The sequence below is a fragment of the Neofelis nebulosa genome, chromosome 1 (assembly GCF_028018385.1).
Source record: "Neofelis nebulosa isolate mNeoNeb1 chromosome 1, mNeoNeb1.pri, whole genome shotgun sequence".
NCBI classification, from domain to species: Eukaryota; Metazoa; Chordata; class Mammalia; order Carnivora; family Felidae; genus Neofelis; species Neofelis nebulosa.
In genome coordinates this window covers 15,930,847-15,956,016 of record NC_080782.1, presented here as the reverse complement: position 1 = coordinate 15,956,016, position 25,170 = coordinate 15,930,847, and the positions used below count along the sequence as shown (strand labels likewise).

The 25,170-nt window shown below is 35.7% G+C and overlaps 1 protein-coding gene across 7 annotated transcripts in view; it reads left to right on the top strand.

The window, feature by feature from the left end:
• CDH18 (cadherin 18) overlaps nucleotides 1–25,170 on the top strand; it is a 1,008,661-nt gene that overhangs the window by 753,245 nt on the left and 230,246 nt on the right. For all 7 annotated transcript variants that reach the window (XR_009257849.1, XM_058716179.1, XM_058716186.1 and 4 more), the window contains one exon: nucleotides 2,633–2,927. Coding sequence is in view for 6 of the 7 variants with exons in the window: in XM_058716179.1 (XP_058572162.1) it covers nucleotides 2,633–2,927 (295 nt within the window). In the remaining variant the exon portion in view is untranslated. The remainder of the gene's footprint in view (nucleotides 1–2,632; nucleotides 2,928–25,170) is intronic.

Sequence of the window (25,170 nt, the reverse complement as noted above, 5' to 3'; positions counted from 1 at the left end):
ACTTTAATCGATTGGCTCGTTTTTGAGGGTTTCCAACACTTAAAAGTGAAATTCTCAACCACTGACTTACCTCCTGCAGTGCCCCAATATTTGGCACACCCAGATGGGGCTCTCTAGAGGATATCTGAAGGATATGGAATTATACAACTCAGTCTTCAGAGATATAGATTTTTTTTATCTTGTACGTTAATACCCTTAATCTGGGGTTCAGGGGATATAATAAACACGTGCTGCCTCCTGTTCTTTTCCCTCTTCCTCCTCGTTCATTAGTTTCCTTCTCTGAGAATACTGATTAAGAAGTTAAAAGTGAAAAACTGAAATTCAACAGGAAGCTTTTACATGTTGGCAAAGAGCTCTGATGTTTCTGGTTCAACAACCACACCTATTTCCTTACTCTCACCTAATTTCTTAACCTTTTAATTAATTGACATTAGATATGTGGTTGAACAGAGTACTTCATCACTATTTCTAATGTAACTTTGTTGCATATTAATTGATGCATAATTAAAACTGATGGTTCTGTATTTTTCTTGCACAAGATAGATATGTTAGTTACCAAGAGACTACTATGATTTGAAATGTTTTTTCCTCTTTACGTCAAGTACTTATTAACAGTTCAATTGAATTTTGTTTCATCTACTTATTGTTTGAAATATAACACGTTGTGGAATAAAGGGTGCATAATAAATTTTAATAATATGTATTTCATGTGATCCTTATAGTGCATCATTTTATGTGTTGGAAAAATAATCATGTTGGGATTACTATGCAATGTTTACTGCTGGCTTCCCCTGGAATGCTGTAAATATAAGTTTCCTACTCATAAAAAAATATATAAAATATGTAGTTCAAAATATTATCGTTTTAAGTCCGTGACCTATCTTTTTAACATGGCTTGAAGTCTTCACTAAAAGCAACTTTTGAAATTAATTGCCCTGTCATCATCTTCTTAACCTTTTAAAGTTATTCTTCCCTAAGGGATAGAATATTATCTTAGTGAAGAACTCTGTAGTTGGAGTGAAAGCTATAAATTTTTAGGTCCTGATCCGAATGTGGTCCAGGGTGAATAAATAGTTTTCCAGGGGAACTCATGTGAGTCATATTAGCTTGCCAAGTGCCATAGGTTACTACTTAACATAAGAAAGAGACAATTTATTAAAGTCATGCCAGAGAAGTGGTCATTTTGCTTTACTTGGGTGGTTTCATTTTCTTTCTTCATTCTCCTCCCCTTTTCTGTTTTCTAAAGAGTAGTTCATTAACCCTACTTTATTATGTGATCACATAAGCGAGCATTGTCCCTTCTTGCTTTAGGACAATATTGTAACATCTGTCCTTCAGCATAAAAAATATCACTCACTTTGCAAAATCTCATAACTCGGAAAGTATACTCCTACCACTGTGTGTTATAAAACGCTGCCACCGTTTTCTCTCGGTTTTTTCCAAACTGTCTGCCAAAAAGAGTTCAATACTGATGACTAACATCAACTTTGTCTCCCAAATATTTTTACATGTCAATGTACAATATGATGAAAATCTCTCTTAAATAGCATAAGAGCTAGCTCATCTTACAACATCATATTTTGCTGTGGCTAAGTCAGCTCCATGTCTCTATCCAGAATATTTCTACTGCATGTGCCCTACTTCCGCTTCTTTCCTTTGATGTTTTATTGTTGCCCACACTCAGAGACAACACAATTCTCTCTTGGTTATCCGTATTACTTGATTGTCTGCATCAAAGAGCTTCCTGTCCCTATTTTAAGATTACCCCCACTACTACCACCATTCCTGCTCAGCCATTTCATTCATTCATTCACTCACTGATGCATCATCTGTTGCCTTAAAAAAACGAATATAAAACATGCTCTTCCAGATGTTAAAGCTCACTTATTAAGCTGATTTTTCTCTCTCGCTGGTTTTTCTCTAAGGCTCCATCTCTGTTACAAAGGATGTATTCCAGACCAAACTGAACATTTGGAAATGGGTGTACGATAGATGAGGGGTCATCCTGAGAGTGGGTTACTTTGTTGTTTCACAAATGTTGATCATCCTAATCATATGAGCTATTAATTTGCCTAAATGCTATTGTAGTAGCTTCCCATCAGTGTTAACATAAAAACTAGTCATTCCAAGAGTCAGCTAGGCCCGCTGAGAGATTTAAATACTCCATTATTGAAATGTTTATCTGCATTATTGAAACACTCAAGATAAGCATTGTCAACACCTTATAAAATTCAAATACATGTTTGCAACATTTTAATGTAACTTCTACCATGTTATCAAATATTATAAATACTACTAAATTACAATTCACTGATTTTATTGCACGTCTATTTTCAAGTCAGACATAATTTCTGAAATATTTAGGCTAAGTTGTTTGTTAAATATAAACACTTTATGTGGAACCAGATTCAAGTCTTAAAATCTAAAGACATAAAATTACTGACATTTTCTCTCTTATCTGAATTGCTTACCACAACCTACATAAAGCATAGAGTGTGTTATATTTTTCATAGTGCTTTAAGTTGACAACTTTATAACCAAACTAAGTTCAAAATTATGGATAATTTTCAGATAACACGATGTGAAGTTGGACTATAATTTCACACTAAAGTATTTCATTTTTATCTGACAGTTGCACTCCAATTCTGACAAAGGCGATGGGTCTGTCAAGTACATCCTTACTGGAGAAGGTGCCGGAACTATATTTATCATCGATGACACCACCGGTGACATCCACTCAACGAAAAGCCTAGACAGAGAGCAGAAGACCCACTATGTGCTTCACGCCCAGGCTATCGACCGACGAACAAACAAGCCTCTTGAGCCCGAGTCCGAGTTCATAATCAAAGTACAAGACATCAATGACAATGCTCCAAAGTTCACAGATGGACCATACATCGTTACTGTGCCTGAAATGTCAGATATGGGTAAGAAAAAGCATTATTCACTTTAGCAGTTAATATAGTTTTGAGAATCCAAATGATCATCTTTTGAAAACCAGTTTTTAACTTTGTGTGTGGGTGTGTGTGTGCGTGGAGAAATCCGAAGAAATTTCGAAACATCTTAATATTTACACATGGCCTAAAATATTAAAGGATATTGGGTCTAGATGGTATGTTATTTATTAAAATTAATTTCTGAGTGCTAAAGTAGAGGTAATGCTTAGGTATCAAGAAAACATCATTAATGGGGAGACATCGGCAATTCTTGCTTAATTGACAGGGTTTTTTAGCCATGTAAATTCTTTATTTATATTGCTACAGAGATATCAACATACTCAAGGTGACAGTTTGCATAAATAAAAATAGACACCGTAATGTTTGAGATATTTTACTACATGTCTTTTAAGATTGCGGTTTATGGGGGGGTGGAAGGGAGGGGAGGGTGGGTGATGGGTATTGAGGAGGGCACCTTTTGGAATGAGCACTGGGTGCTGTATGGAAACCAATTTGACAATAAACTTCATATATTGAAAAAAAAGGAAATATAAAAAAAGATTGCAGTTTATGACCCAATTATAACAGCATTAAAAATGTAAGTAATAGCTACATTATTCAATAAAATTTTTTAGATACTCATAAGCATTTACAAAGCTTATTTATCTTAAAACGTAAAACAACCCTTAAAGGATTTTTTTCCTTTTTGCCTCTGATGTAGCTAACAGTTGATGTCAGACACTTAAATCTTAGTTGCCATCAAGTGTAGACTCAGTTGAATCCATAGAAGTTTTGATCAGGGGCAAAGAGGAAATTGGATATTTTGAATGTTGACTGTGAGTTCTGCAAAAATCTAAAATCAATCAGCCCAAAACAACCAGTTAGCTTCGCCAGGACTGGAGACTACAAGTCGTCAAAGCAGTTGTGGTAATGATCACTGAAACAGCATCAAGGAGTGTTTATTGAGCCCTTACTATATGTCAGGCATTGCATGCCATGTGTAATAATTCCATGCTTGTATCATCATGAACAAGGGCGGCATTGTGGTTCTCCTTTTACAGAGGATGAAATTGATACATAGAATTAAATAATTTGCCCAAGATCACATGGCTAGTAAGAAGTGAACCTAGAAAAGATTTCTAAGCCAGACAGAGGTTCAGCTCTTAAGTTCCCAATTTTTTAAATATAGTTACAAATTTAAAACCTGGTTTAAGCTATTTATGGAATAATTATAAGAAAAATAGTGGATGTTCCAGAATCTGTACAGCTTGTTGAGCCAGGGGTGGGGGTCTCCTTCTTGCCATATGGGGATAGATTTGATGTTATTTTGTTTTTGTTTAAAGGATTGGGTTCAGGGATGGCTACATACCATAAGGAAGAAAATTCATCCTAAATTGCCTGAGTAAGGGAATAGACATTTATTTATGCTAGAAATCTAATCTTTAGGGAGTCCAACGAGAATATGCTTTTGAAAAAAAATTCCCTAACACCTCCAAAATATGTACATTAGATACATATAGTGTGAATAAAGACAACGGACAGTTTCCAGGTAGATATGTGTGTCAAAAGTTGAAAAATCTTTGTGACACAGATGGCTGGAGAGTGAAGCAAATGAAAGTGTCAAGAAATGGAAAGTAACCCCATTAACTGAGCTAAAGAGTGGGGCTCAGGTGGAGGACCAGATGTACTCGTGATGCTGACACAATTGAAATAGTGTGATTTTCTCCACGCTTGAGGACAAGGTAAATGGGAAATAAATCAATGATTAAACTCTAAAAAACCTAAAACTTTGAATCTGCTAATGAAACACAAGAACTAAAAAAAAAAAAAAAGAAAGAAGTAGATGAAGGACTTTTCAACGTAAGATAAGAATGCACTAACCAATAATCAAGAAGATATGAATTTAAATGAATAAGCATTGGAAAACATAGCCATCAAATAATAAAACTAATCCGAATCAAAATAAAAATGAACTGAAATACTTAAAAACCTTCATGGCGGACAGAGGACTATTTTGTATTACATAAGAATATTTTTTTTAATAACAAAAAAATCATTAGAACCAAATAAGAAAATGGGGAAATTCCATTAGCAGGAGATTCACAAGAAAAAGAAACATGTGTTAATTACCCACAGAAAAAACTCAAATTTCACTAGTAATTTAAGAAACCACAAAGGAGGAGGAGAAACCAGTGTTCACCTACCAAAGTATGCAAGCCTGATAATTCACAAAGTTGTTAAAGTTGCAGGACGGTTAGCAGAAAGGTGAATTCCCATAGTTTGTTTTCTGTTGTTTTGTTTTGGATGGCAATTTAACAATATCTTTCAACATTTTAAGGAGAACATATCCGTTTGTTGGACAATCTCTATTATAGAGAACTATTTTATGGATGTGTTCACATGGTTATACAAAGACATATGTGAAAGGATGCCCATTATGGTATTATTCATAATAATACACTTAAGGTCCACTAATAAGGAAGTTTTCAAATCAATGACTCTTCAAACATATACAGATTTCTTATGTAGCCTTAAAATGAATGAATTTGCATGTATATACATACTGAAGATCTATATTGTTTTAGTGAGAAAAAAAAGTTTTCAGAGAGGCATGTGGAATAAGCTACAGTTTATTCTAGAAAATAAGGATGTGTTGTGCAGTATATGGGCACATAGGGCATATCTGAAAGAAACCCACATAGTGGTAAGGGTGATTACTTCTAAAAACAGGTTGTGGGCTTTATTTGCTATGAGAGTAATGCATTCTTCTTTATTAGAAACTACATATACATATAGATGTTATTTATAGAGTGATAATAAAAACTGAAATGCAGGCTTGTGATAAAAACATTTATGTTTAAAAAACATTTATGGTGCCTGATAAAATCATTGTTTTTATCATATACTCATTACTTAATTTGTGGATCATCCTGTCATAAGAAAAAAAAATCTACTGTTTTGTATCTCTTTAATTCTTGAGAGAGAGAGAGAAAGGAAAAAAAGGCATTTTATGTGCTAAGAACTGATAGTGGCTAGTAATAAAATGTTAAATGGAAGGAAGGAAGGAAGGAAGGAAGGAAGGAAGGAAGGAAGGAAGGAAGGAAGGAAGGAAGGAGAAACATGTCCTTAAATTTGAACAGGCTACAGACATATAAACGGAAAATTTAAACATAGTGTGTGATTAGCAAAAATATAAGGGAACCATAAAGTGGAAAGTCCAGCTTGCAAACTTAGAGAAGACGTCCTCAAATAATTTTACATAGTGTGCATGGGTTTGTAAATAGACAAGGAAAAAATTGAAAGGGCATTACACATAGAAGACACAATAATGAAAAATACTCTTTACTCTTATCTTCCCTATGGGTTTGTGGTCTACTTAGGGTTGTATGTGCACGTGCGTGAGTGTGTGTGTATGTTGTTAAGGGGGAAATTAACAGGATTGTCGTACAAATGATGAATTCCTTTCACAGCGCAGCAGACTATGCTATGAGAATACAGAGAAGGCAGCACACGAGATGTCCTGAGTGTGCAAGTATTTATCAGATTACTGTTTCTTGTACATCTATAGTACTAAGGGATGATCAGGGAACCCTCTGACTATGCTGTGTGCTATGTGACCATTGAGCAAAGCACAATGTGGTTGTATGATTCTTGTCAGTGGGTAATAATCAGCAGACAAAGTCTGCGGCATTCTGAGTGGTTTCATAAAGAAATATACAAAACAAACTAGAGTGGTTGTCACTGCATGTTTTTCAATGTAATGTTTTTCTTTACCTCTTTGGTTTATATCGTTGAGTTTCAGCTATTATATAGGGAATCATCTCTCTCTACATCAGAGTTTTTCAACCTTGCCACTAATTGATGTATGAGACTGGATGATTCTTTGCTGTTCTGTGTATTATAGGATATTCAGTGGCATCACTAGCTTCCAAACTTTACATGCTTAGTACCCTCCCTTCTGTTACCACCATATCACAGTGTCTTTAGACATTGCCAAATGCTCTCAAATCCCCCCTCTGGTGGGGTACTTTTTTAAAGCATTTCAAAATAGAAACATGAATTGGAGAATATGATATTTGTTAAATTTATAGTCACTTCCAAAGAGAATCTCATATGGTTACAATGTTCAGATCATATATTTTATGACCAAAAATGATTCTATCTGCTTAGGTCAACAATTTTCATGTTTTTTTTCCTTAAATGTTTATTTATTTTGAGAGAGAGAGAGAGAAGGAGAGAGCGAGAGAGAAAACACACACACACACACACACACACACACACACACACACACACAAGCCAGGGAGGGGCAGAGAGAGGGAGAGAAAATCCCAAGCAGGCTCTGTGCTGACAGCAGAGAGCCTGATGAGGGGCTCAAACTCACAAACCCTGAGATCAGGACCTGAGCCGAAATCAAGAGTCAGAGGCTTAACAGACTGAGCCACCCTGGAGCCCCAGCAATTTTCATGTTTAATATTAATTGCCATATTCAAATGCACTATATTGTGAAAATAATGAGGTATACCACTGAATAAAGTTAGGTCATTTGTGCTTATAGAAAAGAAGTATAACAGTGTGGCTCCTTGAGAGTCATTATGACTGTCATTTTTAAAAGAAAATCTTGTTGTTGTGTTATAGCATTGATTTAGAAAAGGACCATTTGCGTTGTGATGAATTCCTTGTAAGCTACTGGCTATCATATTGCAATTTTTTTTTTTTTACTTACCGAAAAATGTGACAAAGTGAACATGGGTGGACAGAATAACAAAATATTCTGGAGGGTAAAATGTAACTCAAACGGGTCCATGAAGACACTCACACACACTTTGTCAATGTAAATGAACAATTACTTCACTTTTTTCTCTAATGTGCTGCACATCATCATGCCAGTGATGATTATTTTACTACCTTCTAGCAATTATTCTATAGAATAATTGTCTTCTTTGTCCTTTAAACAACTTTAAAGAAGCATTTCTTTAATTTAGATTTTCTGTAACTTTATTAAATGCCTACATTCTTCAGAACTGAGACCTAAGAGGATGAAATAAAAAAGTTAATACTGATTGTTGTGGCACAAAAAGGACACTCACTATGAGATGAAATTATACCTGCCTTTGGAATCAGCAGTCTACTGCATGTGTGGCATTTTAGAAATGGAAGTAGGATAAATAGGATTGTGCTTGGAAACATCATTGCCATTCTCAGAAAGGCCACGATAAGGGTCTTAAGACATTTAGTGAGGCTAAAATGGCATATTGTTATTAAAAAGCTGGTAAAGGTGTTTTGATTATACAACTTGATAAATCTCTTTAAAGAAATAATTAAAACTATAATTTTAAAATACTAATTGAAAACAATAATTTCATCTTTTCTATTTTTATAGATACATACCCAAATTTATGCAATTATAATTTTCCGTTCACTGAGAATCAGTAGGTTTTAGTACAAATTTTGATTGTTTTGCAGTCACTCTAAATTTTCAAAAGTAATTACTCTCTATGTAGAAAATTTTCAAGGAAAACCATACTATATCACAATGCAATTTTCCTGAAAGTAAATTTCACATCTTTTTTTTCCCCCACAAAAATTGTATAAATCTTTCCCTCTACACTCTTCTGTGTACTGATGAAAAGATACCTATAAGTAAAAATCACCTAATAATATTTAAGATATTGTAACACATGATAGAAATAATACATTTTAATTTCTGGAAGATAGAACACAATGTTTTATATTTTATTCAGATTATAAGTATGTAATTTATAAACCTTAACCTCAACGGAGCACTGATTCTTAGTTTGGCACATAGAGAAAATATATGAAATTTACTGCATGACCCTTAAACTCCACAAGGTGCCGTGTCCTTGGAGATGTAGTAAAACATCCTACTCTTTTTCATGTCTTTGTTCCTCTACAATCTCTGACTCCCAGGCCTATTTCCATTTGCAGCTGTGTTCTTTGTTGCAGGGCAACACGAAGAGACACCAGCTGTGCTTACTTTATTGCACTGCTTGTTGGGGGACTGATTTCGTTCTGGCCAAACATCTTGGGAGCTTCACTCTGGATATCTTCCAGGATTCTAGTAGCCATTTCAAAATCATTACCCTGGGGCTTAACTTCAGAATGAGATAATTTCAGTGAAATGAGCTGGCACTGGTGTTCTACAGGCTAAATTGAAAGTGCATATGCAGAATCACATTGGACAACTAATGAAGTGGAAATTGGGAAGAAAATTCTAAGTTTCATAACTTTTTTCCCCTCATAACTTTTCCCTTGTGTCAGTTAGCTTGTGTTTGGTAACAAATAAACCCACCACTTAGTGGCTCAAAACAGCATCCATTTAACAGTGAACTATGAGAAGGATATCAATTAAGAAAACAATCCCATTTACTATAGGATGAAAAGACTAAAATACTTAGGAATGTATTTAAGAAGGTGAAAAATTTGTATACTAAAATCTGTAAAATATTAGTAAAATAAATTGGAGAGGACACAAATAAATGAAAAGGTATCCCATGTTCATGGATCAGAAGAACTAATATTGTTTAAGTGTCCATTCTGTCTAAAGTGATCTACAGATTCAATGCAATCCCTAGCAAAATGTCAGTGGCAGTGTTCACAAAAATAGAATAAACAATACTAATATTTTTATGGAACCTAAAAAGATTCCCTGATAGCCAAAGCAATCTTGGAAAAGAAGAACAAAGCTAGAGGCATCACACTTCCTGACTGCAAGCCATATTACAAAGCTATAGTAATCAAAACAGTATAGTATTGGCATAAAAGCAGACACTTAGATCAATGGAATAGGAAGAGAGCTGAGAAATATTCATGTAAATATGGCCAATTATTGACAAAGGAACCAAGAATATATAATGGGTAAATTTCTCCATTTACTCTTTAGGAAAATAGACTAGATTTGGAATTCCCCTCTTAAAATTGATCAATTTATAATATAAAATACTTTGCTGGAATAATTTTTTCACCATAAATTGGACTCAAGTCACGAAACTTAAATCTTCATATCATGTTTTTAAAAATATATTTAAAGATACATATAAAGATAAAAATATATTAAAAATATATTTGTGTGATTTTCTTGTGTATACCCCTCAGTGTAGGAAATTGAAATACAAAGCAAACCAATTAGAATTTTGACAATTCTAGATGCAACTTGTGTGCATGTAATGGTAAAAAGTATAATAGGTGTAATTTCCATAGTGGCCAATGGAAGATTTTGTTATATAAATTGACCTTGGAGCTTAACATGTCTCTTGGTGGAGATAATGCTTTAAAAAAATAAATCAGCACAACTTAAATCTCTTACTAAAAGTAATCTTAGAGCATCCTAGACTTATTATTTTGTCAATTACCACCTTGCCTTATAAATGACTTTAAACTTGTATGCTATTTTACTGGCCTCTTGGTTCTTTAACATATTATTTCTTTAATTTCCTTGTCATAAAACATTACAAACATAATGGGCAGTAAATAAACTATATATAAAATAAAAACAAACTATATATATATATATATATATATATATATATATATATATATTTTATGGAGGTGGGTAGTTATTATTCCATATGATATTTTCCCTGTATTGTTATCATTTATTCATGAATATAGTTTCCAATTAAAATCATTCTTATTTTTCACAGAAGTTCACTAGTATTTTACATAAATTCATCCTAATAATGACCAATTGTGTTGTTTCCTCCTCTCTTCCTCCCTTCCTTCCTTCCTTCCTTCCTTCCTTCCTTCCTTCCTTCCTTCCTTCCTTCCTTTCTTCCTTCCTTCCTTCCTTCCTTCCTTCTTACTGGAAGAATAGACCTAACCAAAAATCTCATACTAAATACTTTCCATTATTTAATTATCACTGATAATCTTAATTAATGTATGCCCTTACCCCTATATTTTAACAAAAGCACGTGATTTGAAATCATTATAAAATTTTATAAATTAAAAAAAAAATTTGTGTGTGAAATCAATGTATCAGGGCATATGCTCTTGAAATCTCTTTCTCAAATTGTACACGTGCAAAAAATGCAGCCTCAGGTTTAACTGAACTTGACTCCTAATTCTATTATGAATTTCATATTTCTTTTTTGAGACATCATTTTGGGTGATTCATTTTTTAGGAATCATATACAGAGTGAAGGAACAGTGACCCAGGATAGAGTAAAGACAGAGCAATCAGGTATGAATGTTCAGTGTTCAGGTGTAGAGAAAAGTGCCAGCCTGAGGTTTGGTAGGCCCTGCTCCTAGGTACAGAATAAATGCATAGCAATTAACTATATGTAGAAGGAAGTGATCAGGAATTGGGTAAAAACACTGAAATCAGATATAACTAGGAGACAGAGTAATGAGGCATAGACAGAAGGCAGAGTGATCAGGTAGAGAGGTCACAGTGAGGGAGAAGAATGTTTGTGCCAGTATCGATTCCTGCTGCCATCTATCAGATATCTTTGTACCCACTAGTTTTCAGTGATCAGTCAGTCCTTGATTGGCAGGGCTCCCTGCTGTCTCATTTGTAAGTCCTCTTGAGATCAACTGGGTTTCTCTTGGATACATTTCATTTCCCTCCTTAGTAAATGGGGAATATTATTCTTGCTCCCTTCTACCGGTAAGGAGAGAACTCAGAAGTTCAGGCTAGTCCCTTTTTTGCCTGCACAAGCCAAGTGGCCTCTTTAAATCTTCTGCTGCCGTGTTGCCTCGAAGCGCCTCTTCTGCAGAAGAGGGCACTAGTCTGAAAGCTGATCACAGCATCGCAAGTACATAGCAAGAAATAAGCACACACACAAACATAAGCAGATTTGATGGCTTCTGTTTAATTCAGCTGTGTGTGGCCATTTGTTATGTAGCGATAAAAAATACAACCAAGTAGAAAAGTCTAAATATGCATGAAAGAGCAATGTAGAATGTCACGTGGTTACTGATATTATATTTGTTTAGTTGGCATGGAAATATTCATGACGTATTATTAGGTGCAAAAGAAGCTGCAAGGTGTTCTCTTTAGTATATACATAATTACATGATAGACATTTGAATACACCAAGATAAAACTATGGAAAGACATACAATATGCTATTAAGATTGCTTTTCTGAAGGGAAATGACACCGCATTTGTATTTATTTTTCTTACTAAGATCATGCTGTACTTCTCTGATTTAAAATACTCAGTTTATCACCGAGGCATAATTTAAACTGTTCTGTCTGATATATCTCCCCTTGGCATGTCAAAGAGGATATTCAAAAAAGAAACCATAAATATTTCAAAAAGAAACCATAACAACAAGATAGAGTAACAAAAATGAGTAAGAGATGCTGAAAATTCCTGGAGCGTTGAAAACACTGAAAATTGAATAGGGGAAAAGAGGTCAGATTTATAACCCTGAGGATTAAAGGTGAAAATTGTTCTACCCATGAAAGCCCTAGGAGATTCAAAAACACAGAACGACCTGGGGAAGTCACACAGGCAACTTAATAAATTAAAGCTTTTATAACAAGAAAGACTTTTTTCAATCTCATCTGTGCATACAAAGAAAATGTGTTTCTATTCTATTGTAAAGCCGTTGCTGATTTCCCCCTAAATACTTAGGGGTATTGGAACATGGGAATGAAGCAGAAAATAGCTTTCAGTGAACGAAAATTCCCTATCAGAGAGGAACAACAATAAAAAAAGAGTAAAAGAGATTTACCAGGGGGCAAATGTTACAGTCCCCCTTCTGCTGGAAGTCATTCTTCTCCTTTGGGGGACACGAAAGTCCTTGACCCACTGGGCACCCATCCAGCCACACTTATTTAGAGGTAGCATTCCTATTTTAAAGGGTAAGCATCAACTCAATTTCTGTTTTAACTTTAAAATTTTTCAGCTTTATTGAGTTATAGTTGACCAAAGGAATTTTATTTATTTAAGGTGTGCAACTTCATATTTTTGATGTATGTGTTCACTATGACAAGATCACCATGATCAAGCTGATTAACATATTCATCATCTCACTCAGTCAACATTGCCTGCCTTCTTCCCTCCCTCCCTCTCCCCCTCCCTCCCTCCATCCCTCCATCCCTCCCTCCCTCCATCCCTCTCTTCCTCCTTCCTCCCTCCCTTCCTTCTTCCTTCCTTCCTCCTTCCTTCCTTCCTTCCTTCCTTCCTTCCTTCCTTCCTTCCCTCCTTCCTTCCTTCCTTCCCTCCTTCCTGTGATGAGAATGCAAGATCCATGTTTTTAGAAAATTTCAAATATACAATATAGTATTGTTAACTATATAGTCACCATGCTGTTTTCTAAATCTACAGAAACTATTCATCTTGAATAACTGATATTTTATACCATGTGACCACCATCTCCCCATTTCCCCTCACTCCATAGCCCCTGGAAACTATCATTCTACTATCTGCTTTGTGAGTTTGAGTATTTCAGATTCCACATTTAAGTAAGATAATATATCTGGCGTTGTGTGCCTGGCTTATTTCCCTTAGCATAATCACCTCCAGTTTTACCTACATTGTTGTAAATGGCAGGATTTCCTTCTTCCTTTTAAATTGTTTTTTTTTTTTTTTTTTTTTTTTTTTTTTTTTTTTTCAACGTTTTTTATTTATTTTTGGGACAGAGAGAGACAGAGCATGAACGGGGGAGGGGCAGAGAGAGAGGGAGACACAGAATTGGAAACAGGCTCCAGGCTCCGAGCCATCGGCCCAGAGCCTGACGCGGGGCTCGAACTCACGGACCGCGAGATCGTGACCTGGCTGAAGTCGGACGCTTAACCGACTGCGCCACCCAGGCGCCCCAAGATTTCCTTCTTCCTTAAGGCTGAATAATCTTCCAATATATATTCCATATATTTTTGCTTGTTTCACATTTTCTTTAGTCATTTGTTTTTTGATGGACATTTAGACATTGAAGTTGTTTCTATATCTTGCCTGTTGTAATTAATGCTGCAGTGACAGGAGAGTGAAAATATCTCTTTCACATATAGTGATTTCATTCACTTTGGATTTATTTACATACTCAGAAGTGGGATAACTGGATCATATGATAGTTCTTGTAAATTGTTGAGGAAACTTTACACTGTGTTTTTTTTTTTTTAATATAATGGCTATACCAATTTACATTTCCACCAACAGTGTCCAGTGGTCCATTTTCTTCCCACCCCTGCCAACACTTATCTTTTATCTTTCTTATAATAGTCATTCTAACAGATGTGAAGTCATATCTCATTAAGCTTTTCATTTACGTTTCCTTGATGACTAGTGACATCGAACAGCAGTGTACCCATTAGCCATTTGTATTTCTTTTGAAAAACATCTATTTAGATCCTTTGCATTTTTTAAAGATTGGATTACTTGATTTTTGTTTGTTTGTTTTTTGTTTGCTTGTTTTGCTATTGAGATGTATCAGTTTCTTTTAGATTTTGGATATTAAGTCCTTATTAAAAATAAAGTTTGCGAACATTTTCTCCTATTTCCAGGGTTGTCTTTTTACTGTTGACTGTTTTCTGTGCTGTGCAGAAGCTTTTTACCTTGATGCAGTTCCATTTGTCTATTTTTATTTTGTTTTCTGTGTTTTGGTGCCATATCCAGAAAATCATTGCCAAGACCGATTTCAAGCAGTTATCTCTATGTTTTCTCCTACATTTCTCCTGTTTCTTTATTCCGTCTCTCTCTCTCTCTCTCTCTCTCTCTCTCTGTATATATATATATATATATATATATATATATATATATATATATATATATATGTCTGTTTTTATACAGACATATATATATATTTTGATTATTGTGGCTTTGTAATATATTATGAAATCAAAGTGTGATGCCCCCAGTTTCATTCTTTTTGCTTATTTGTTTTGACTATTAAGGGTCTTTTGTGTTTCCATATGAATTTAGAGGTTTTGATAAGGATTTTATTGAATCTGTGCATCACTTTGGGTGTTGGGGACATTCAAAAAATATTAATTCAACTCATTTTTAAACACAAAAGACAGGAGTTAAAATAAAAAAAAATTGAATAATTATCCATTACAGAGAAACAAAGATAATTCAGATAAAATAGAAAAATTTAAATTAAAAATCTAATTTGCTGACACTGAAATCTGAGATTTTACTGCATTCATTAAACAGGAGTAGACTGAAATGAAGAGTAACGTTTTCAAGGAACAAAAAAAATCGATTTCTAAAATCAGGGGTGCCTGGGGTGGCTTAGTTGATTAAGCATCCAAGTCTTGATTTCAGCTTGGCTCATGATCTTGTAGTTTGTGAGTTCAAGCCTCTTATCAGGCTCTGTGCTGACAGCATGGAGCCTCTTGAGATTCTCTCTCCCCCTCTCTCTCTGCCCCTCCCTGTTCTCTCTTTCTCTCTCACTCAAAAAATAAATAAACTAAAAAAAAATTAATAAGAAAATAATAAATAGAGTAAGATGCCGAAATTAAAACAAATAATAAGCAGTGGCCTGAATGATGTGATGGTCAAAGCTGAAGATTAAGTTGGTGATCTAGCAAATAAAGCCAGGGACATCTTACTTTGTGTAGTGCAAACAAGACAAAGTGGAAAAGCATATATGACATAGTAATAGACATGGATGATCAACTAGAAATATTTTTCTTCTGTTGTGGGAAAAAAGATATATACATATTTTAAGTTTATTTATTTATTTTGAGAGACAAGGGGGCGAAGGGGCAGAGAGAGAGAGAGGGAGAGAAAGAATGCCAAGCAGGCTTCTTGCTGTCAGCACACATCCTGATGCAGGGCTAGATATCACGAACCATGAGATCATGACCTGAGCGGAAATCAAGAGTCAGAGTGGAAATCAAGAGTCAGTTAACCAACTGAGCCACCCGGGTGCCCCTACCCCCGCACACACAAAGAATATATTGAACAAAAGAAAACCTGAGTTTTCAACTTGAAAAAATGTAAATAAGCACCAAGCAGGAAAACTAATTAATTAACTAATTTGAGAACCTGCATTCAAATTTCCTTGGATAATGAAACTTTAAAATGTAATGTAAAAAAGAGATAAGTTTTGGGGTACCTGGGTGGCTCAGTTGGTTGAGTATCTGACTTGAGCTCAGGGCATGGCCTTGTGGTTCATGAGTTGGAGCCCACATGGACTTACTGCTGTCAGTGCAGACCTGGCTTCAGATCCTCTGTCCCCCTTGTCTCTGCCCCTCCCCAACTTGTGCTCTCTCAAAAAAAAAAAAAAGAGAGAGAAGTGTTTAAGGACAAATATTTCTCTGAATTACAGTTTTCATGAGCAAAGATACAAATGAAAAAGACAATGGAAAACTGTATAAAATTCTTTCATTGCAGCATCTTGATTATCAATAAAATATTAGAGAAAATAATTTTTCTGATATGAAAATACTTAGAAAATTTCATGGGGCGCCTGGGTGGCGCAGTCGGTTAAGCGTCCGACTTCAGCCAGGTCACGATCTCGCGGTCCGTGAGTTCGAGCCCCGCGTCAGGCTCTGGGCTGATGGCTCAGAGCCCGGAGCCTGTTTCCGATTCTGTGTCTCCCTCTCTCTCTGCCCCTCCCCCGTTCATGCTCTGTCTCTCTCTGTCCCAAAAATAAATAAAAAACGTTGAAAATACTTAGAAAATTTCAGACATGGAAAGACTAGGAAAAATCAACAACCATATCTACCGCCAAAGCATGAATATACTAGAAGTATTTATTATTAAGGACTTTAGCAAATTACTAAACTACACAGTATTTCTAGAAAGAAGGATATTTGGATTTATAAAATGAGTAGAAAATATGCCATATGCGTTAAGAACTGTGAAAAAGCATTTGATCTTGATTCTGTTAACATTCTCATTTTTGTGATAAAAGCTTAGAAATCTAGACATTTTCATTTCACATTATTCAAGTCACATTAATGGGTTTTGCAGAGAATAATTTTTGTGTCATCAAATAGTGCTTACTCTTGACTTTTGAAAATAATTTATGGACATAAGGTAAGACCAACAAAATGAGAATGAGCAAAGGCTATTTACTCAGAATTTGCTATAACAAGACCATTAACCACAATCACTCACTTGCATTTTTGCAGAGACTCCAAAGCAGGCCGAAGAGTTGGAAAGGTTTATAGTGAACCAAAGAGAAAGTTTTGAGTATGCCATGATTGGAGGGGTTGCCATAGAGAAACTGTACGTGGGTGACCTAGAAGCAGAGCATTGTATATGATTGGAAGGGGAGAAAGGTGTAGAGAAATTGCAAGTTATTGATTAAGTCCTGGCCATTTGGGGCTGGATGTTATTATTTGACTTCCTGGATTGTTGGTAAGGTGAATCATTTAACTTCCTAGACATATGACTTACGGAGAATAAGTAGCCTGGTTCCTGGGCTGGTTATTGTAGATAATGGGTTGGTTTCTTGGGCTGTTTGCTACAAACTGTGAGTCAGAGTTCTGTTTTAATTTATGGTCTCAACGTTGGCCATTTATGTACAGTCTCTCAAATAAAACCTTAGAAAAAGCATAAAAGATGTAATATAATGTATACCATCAAAGAAAGCCATAGAAAATCATAAGTCATGATATACTATATACCACATAGACTTAAATCATGTAACTGACAAAAATTATAAGTGAAAAGGTCATAAATTATACATATTTTCTCAAAATCATTAGGAGCATACTATTTGCTACCTAAAATTATTGAAGTAAAATATAGCATTACTTAATTTTAATTATTAATTGAAACTAATAATGTAAAGGGTGCCTGGATAGCTCAGTTGGTTAACCATCTGACTTCAGCTCAGGTTATGATCTCACAGTTTGTGAGTTTGAGCACCACATCAGGCTCTGTGCTGACAACTGGGAGCCTAGAGCCTGGTTCAGATTCTGTCTCCCTTTCTCTGACCATCCCCCACTTGTGTTCTCTCTCTCTCTCTCTCTCTCTCTCTCTCTCTCTCTCTCTCTCTCTCAAAAATAAATGAATAAACAAAAAGTAAATAAATAAATAAAATTAATAATGTAATTAAATTGCATGATGCAAGAGGTGTTGGGAGGTAATTGTGATGCAATGAATCCTTCAAGTTTAATTATGGTATAGCAATGAATAATTTTCAGTTGTGATACAATCAGAAAATTTTAAATTATAATGAAAGAGCAAGCAGTAGGACAAAGAGTTGGTATACCCAAACGGTGGATCTGGTGAGAGTGAGCATAGAAACTAAGAAGTAAAGAGGCTTCTAATTGTATATATGCACATTTTTTTCTAGTTTATTTTGGGGGGGGCTACTTTAAAAATATACAGATTAGGGGCACCTTGGTGGCTCAGTCAGATGAGCATCTGACTCTTGATTTGGGCTCGGGTCTTGATCCCAGGGTCATGGGATCAATCCCCACATTGGGCTCTGCCCTGAGAGTGGAGCCTACTTTAAGGTTCTCTTTCTTTCCCTCTGTCCACTTTCCCTGCTTGTGCTCTCTCTCTAAAATTAAAACTATAGGGGCGCCTGGGTGGCTCAGTTGGTTGGGCGGCCGACTTCGGCTCAGGTCATGATCTCATGGTCCATGAGTTCGAGCTCCGCGTCGGGCTCTGTGCTGACAGCTCAGAGCCTGGAGCCTGTTTCAGATTCTGTGTCTCCCTCTCTCTCTGACCCTCCCCCGTTCATGCTCTGTCTCTCTCTGTCCCAAAAATAAATAAAACGTTAAAAAAATAAATAAATAAATAAATAAATAAATAAAAATAAAATTAAAAATATATACATTTGCATATATGAATATTTAATATAATGAAAATTCACCTGAAATAATATTGCACTATTCAGAACAATGCTGAATTTAGTAAAAATTTTTATTTTTCAAATAGTATTTTCTCCACTGAAAATTAAAGCAATTTATAGATATAATTTCTAATGTTTGATAAGAAACTGCTATTAAATCCACAGCAGTGCAATGAGCTTAATTAGCACATCTGCTAAATTAAAGAAACGACTGGTGAACTCTTTGAGAAATATTGAAGTTTTTAATTATGTGTGTATATATATATATTAAATTTTCATGCATATATGAACATTTTCCCCACTTCAAAAAACAATTTGCTCTCAAAATCTCATAATTTTATTTTGCATAGAATGAACAACTCTCTGAAGTACGTATTTGTCAGATTCCCATATGTTGACTAATTTAACGTTTGAATGCAAAGAACACAGATTTTCATTTAAAAGTACTCACTGTATTAGAATTGAGTACAGAACCTAACCTTTGTATCTGGTCAAGTATAGTCGTTACTCAGAAAAGCAATGCAAGGTAGCTGGGGAGAGACCCGTTAATACCGAATGTATCACACAGAGTTTAAGCAGGAAAACAAAATCCACTGTTAATTAGATCAAGAGCAGGAATCACATATGTGGAATAAGTTACAAAAATGGAAGAGGTAAAAAACCAACCAAGTTGCATGTCATGAGGCAACCAGCGAAGGAGTCCTGTATCCCTAGGGCTAGAAGAGTCGTGTTACCTGACCCTAGGAGCTGGGCTTTGTTGCATGGGTCCGGGGAAGAAGGGAGCTCAGAGGGGGCTGAAACCATTGCAGAAGCGCACAATGCCAGAGATACCACCCTAAGCAGAAAGAGGGAGGGAGGGTGGCGGGGAGGTAGACGGAACAGAAATAGGCACACCTTTCCTTCTGCATTGCAGTTTTCCTCTAGTCCCTACCTTTGTTTAGGTGGTAAGAAAGATTCTAGAAGGGCACAGCAGTCTTGTCAGTACCTGGAGATTACTTCTGCTAAGTAGTCCAGACACATCTTTATGTTACAAGATGTCTTTATTGAGTTGGCCTTTCACCATGTAGGCAGAGGGTAGAAATTTAATGCTACCTCTCCCCCAAATAGATGAAGTTGGATGGCCATTACATACCATCAAGGAAACACACAATCACACACACACACACACACACACACACACACACACACACACACACACAAAGGTGAAGACACTGTAACTATTGAACTGAATGGAACTATTAAACTCCATCATGACTGCATGACTGGTTGGAGAAATAGATGATAGAGGAAAGAATGTCACATATCAACACAGATAAGACCAGGCTTGAATTCCGCCTTTTCTAAATGTCAGCTACACAACTTTTTTGGACCTCAATGCCCTCATCTGTAAAATGGCATTAAATGTAATTTTCTCAGTAGATTGATCTAATTATTCAATTAAATGACAGAGGGATACCTGGGTGGCTCAGTGGGTCAAGCGTCCGACTTCGGCTCAGGTCATGATCTCACAGTTTGTGGGTTTGAGCCCCGCATCGGGCTCTGTGCTAACAATTCAGAGTCTGGAGCCTGCTTCAGATTCTGTGTCTACCTCTCTCTCTGCCCCTCCCCTGCTCACACTCTGTCTCTCTCTCAGAAATAAAGAAACATAAAAAAAATAAATGTCATAGAGCAGAGTGTTTTTCATATAATTGGTACTAAATTCATGTTATTTCCTGAATTATTATTCTTTTTCTTTTTAAGGAATATACAATAAAATTTACTTGAATAATGTGAAATTTCACATTATGCAGTTCCATAAAAGGGATCTAATTGAAAGTACACAGAACTTATGATGGCCATGATTTAAAATATGCAGTTACAGGGGTACCTGTGTAGCTCAGTCTATTAAGCATCTAACTCTTGATTTCAGCTCAGGTCATGATCTCACTGTTTTGGATTTGAGCCCTGTGTCAGGCTTTGGGCTGACAGCACAGAGCCTGCTTCAGATTCTGTCTCCCCCGCTCTCTCTGCCCCTCCTGTACTCACACTCCTCTTCCTTCTCTCCCCGTCTCTCTCTCAAAAATAAATACATAAACTTTTTAAAAATTAAAAAAAAAATAATACACAGTTACAATAGTGATTTTTGTTTTGGTACCAGATGTTTCAGAAGTGTTCTTGCAGAAGGATTTTTTAAAAATCCAATGACTCCTGGGTGAATACTCAAAGCTTTATCAAATTACACAATGGCTGGAATCCTGTGTTATTGCTCTGTTGGTGACATTACAGTCCTCCTGTGTAGAATGAAATTTTAGTTGCATCTTGATGACTATTGCTTTTCCACACTCCCTGGAAAAATCTTCTGAGAATTAAGCCCTAAGAGATTCCTTCAGAGAGATTCTCTGCCTACATAAATCCGTAGCTTATTTTTACTCAGAGTTCTTGCTCAACATTGATTCACTTGATATTTTAACAGAGCTGTGAACCCTGACGAATCATGCATAACGGTTTGCAATCTCAGAGAATATTTGCTTGTATTAAAATGCCTTATTAAATATTTCAGATTGGTCTTTAGAGACTTTCAAAAAGTCCACTCTTTCTGCTTTTCCATTGATATGTAACTTTCTAAAATGTGTGCTATTTATAAAACTGTAGTACAAAAAAGAAACCAAATGAAAAGAGTGACACAGAGCAATTCCCAAAGGAAACAAGGCTTAAATTTTATTGCAGAAAAGATATCTTGAAAGCTTTTTTATGTACTTTAATCTATTTTTTTTCAAATTTGTATAAAACATCAGCTGAAAGGTACTAATCCCTAGCATGGGAACAGTTAAGTATGTGCCACAGGAAATATTTAAGATGAAAATTTTGTACACTAAATAGCCAGTGAAGCTTTAAAAAGCTTTTGTGGTTTTTTTTAAATAGGAAATAGTTGTAAAATTAAAGCTTATAAAGCACTTTTAAAGTTTTCTTTGACTGGAAGCCAGTTATAAACAGAAGGGGCTACCCGTTGAATATATATTGACCAATATATAATAATTTCTAGAAAAAATAGATTATTTTAATATTGTAGAATAATGGAATTTTTGTCATCACTTCATATATTTTCATTTGGAAATACAGCATTATAAAGAATAATATTTTTCCACTATGCATATAATTGGGGGACATAGTATGAATAAAGGAATTGAATTGTCCAATGTGGGATACCCTTCTTAGAATAAATACTGATTTGTTTTCTCTTTTTAACCAGGAAGAAAAACCCTTCATTAACATAACCAGTATGTCTCATTAATTTACTTAAAAAATGCCAAAAAGTATATCACTAGTAGTGCCTAATGTTTTAAAAAAATCAGACACCATTAATTTCTACCTAATTTTATCAACTTGTGAGAATAACTTTTATTGTATCTCATTTATGATATAGCTGGTGTCACATAGCATAGGGAATTACCATCTTTGTGTGTGTGTGTGTGTGTGTGTGTGTGTGTGTGTGCGCGCGCACGTGCGCGCACGCATCTGTGACTTGTAACTTTAGATTCTTTGACAGATTCAGTTAAAGAACACCTGTAAATCCTGAGAATAAATGTAATTTCTTCCCACTGCCACTGTAACACATTTTATTAGTTTGCTAAGGCTCCTGTAAGAAAGTACTGGCAAGCCAAGCGACTTAAACAACAAAACAAATTTTGTTTCCCTGGTTCTCAAAACTAGAAGTCTGAGGACTAAAGTGTTAGTGGGGTCATGTTTCCTCCTAAAGTACTGGAAAGAGATTTGTCCCAAGCCTCCCCTTCAGCTTCTAGTGCTTTGCTGGAAATTTTTCCTTTCAGTGCTTGTTTAAGAATCACCCCAATATCTGTCTTCATCTTCATGTAAAGTACTCTGTGTGCGTGCGTGTGTGTGTTTCCACATTCCCCATTTTTATAAGGACACCAGTCGTATTAGAGTAGTAGGACTTTATCTTAATTAATTATGCCTACAGTGACCCTATTTCCAAATAAGATGGCCATGATGTCCTGGAGTCTAGAACTTCAACACATGAACGTTGAAGGGAACCAATTCAACTCATAACAGACACCCTGAAGGGTTCTATTTTTTAGGTTATCTATTTTTTAATGAAAAAAAAAGTGTTTTTTTTCCTAATGTGAAAGAACTCCCAAAAGCACTTAATGGTTCTTAAAATGTCGCCATCTAGGTTTCAGATACGTAAGAAAGTAAGATATGTATATATTTTTCTTTGGGCCTGAAACTTCCCTACCAATTCTCCTTGTAAGAAATCCTTGAGCAATTGGGCAAGGGACTTATTTTCCATCCTTGCTATTTATTTTGACCCTTACTGCATCAGGGGCAGGCTGATTTTTGGTTGGGCTATATGCTGTACATATACGTGTGTTCCCTTCAGCCACCAATCTGTGTATGAAGAGTGGTGTCCTCATACCTTCAGATGCCACCAAAGTAGAGTGATACAGGTAATTTCCTCTCCCTTGCTTCAGGCACATTAGAATTGCCCAACACCTATGAGACCTACTCTGTAGAGATGTGTACAACTGTTAATGACCATACATTTTGACCAGGATATAAGGTTATTATATTTGCTTTTTCTTCCCAGGATCCCTTCTCTGCTCATTTCTTGGTGCTACTTTAAACCATCACTTACATAATACCAGCAGGCTACCTTTCTTTCTTTTCTTTCTCCTTTTCTTATTGTTCTTTATTTCACTTGTCACTCCATTCATGCCTTTCAGCTTTCATGTAACAAGACTGAACTTTTATAGACACTTTAAGCCAAGCAGAAGAATTTTTTTTCTTTTTTTCTTTTTTTTTCTTTTTTTTTTTTTGTCATGTGGTGACCTAGCCTATTACCACAAATGAGCTGTGATCTTGCACAATTTGTCTTTATCAGATTTCTCTATGGAATGGTTGACTGGGGGCTGTTTTTAAGACATTAAAAACTGTTTAAAACCTGAATAACTATTGCAAGGCCAGAGCAAATTTTAAAATCTGAGGATTTTATAAATGTGGCTGCTTAAAAGATGACTATTTTTTTAAATTCTTTTAATGTTTATTTATTTTTGAAAGACAGAGAGAGCGAGACAGAGCACGAGCTAGGGAAGGGCAGAGAGAGAGTAAGACACAGAATCCGAAGCAGGCTTCAGGCCCTGAGCTGTTTGCACGGAGCCCGATGTGGGGCTCGAACCCACCAACTGCAGAGATCATGACCTGAGCCAAAATTGGACGCTTAAACAACTGAACCACCCAGGTGCCCCAAAGATGACTATTATTCTAATACTTTCTATCTATACTCTTCTCTCCTATCTGAATCTCAGTAACCCCTATCTGCCAGGTGCCATCAGCCTTTTTCCTATCAGATCAAAGATTTGACTGATATAATTTTATAACACGTTAGCCACATCGTGGGCTTTTTACAGAGCTTGTCTGGGCACTTACTACGTATTTCAATTTTTTTTTTCAGTGTGGCTCCAACAAAAATGGCTCCTAAACCTACTTTTATTTGTAGACTTATTTATTTGGAGATTGATATTCTCTGAACAGGTTGGAGAGATAAATATGAAGTATTCAACGAATTTTGTGACATCACAGAAAAACTCATTAACACTCTATAAACATCATACTAATAATTAGAACTAGGAGTGAAAGAGGCAGTGAACAAACTCACTCCTCTAAGTGTAATGGAGCTAGGACGTGCAGTGCTGCAATGAGGAAAATCATGGTGCCCACACAAGCTTAAACAAGGCCTTCTAAGAGTGGAATATCATTGAAGCAAGGGAATAGTTTTGTCTTTCATTTGAACTTTTAATTGTGAGATTTATGGATTCACATGCAGCCATTAGAAATGATATGGTCAGGGGCTCCTGGGGGCTCAGTCGGTTGAGGGTCCAACTTCCGCTCAGGTCATGATCTCATGGTCCATTGGTTAGAGCCCCGCATTGAGCTCTGTGCTGACAGCTCGGAGCCTGGAGCCTGCTTCTATTTCTGTGTCTCCGTCTCTCTCTACCCCTCCTCTCTCTCTCTCTGTCTCTCTCTCTCTCTCTCAAAAATAAATAAACATTAAAAAATTAAAAACAAAAAGACACGATATGGACAGATCCTTTGTATCCTTAACTCAGTTTTTTTCAGTGATGTAACATACAAAATTATCATCTTGAAAAACTATACAAAATATCATATCCAGGTAGTTGAAGTTATTTGATCTTCAAATCTTATTTAGATTTCCCCCAGTTTTACTTGGATGAATGTTTAGTTCTATGTAATTTATCACCTTTGTATGTTTATGTAGCCACACCATCATCAAAATACTGAACAGTTCCAACATTATGAGGATCTGTCCTGTTGCTGTTTTATACGCCAATGTCACTTACTTCCATCTCTTCTCCTTGAAACTGGCAACTACTAATCCGTTATCAGTTTCTAAAATTTCATCAACTCAAGAATGTGAAATGAACAGAATCTTACAATATGTCACCTTTTGGGATTGTTTTTTTTTTTTCCCCCACCAGGTATAATCCCCTAAA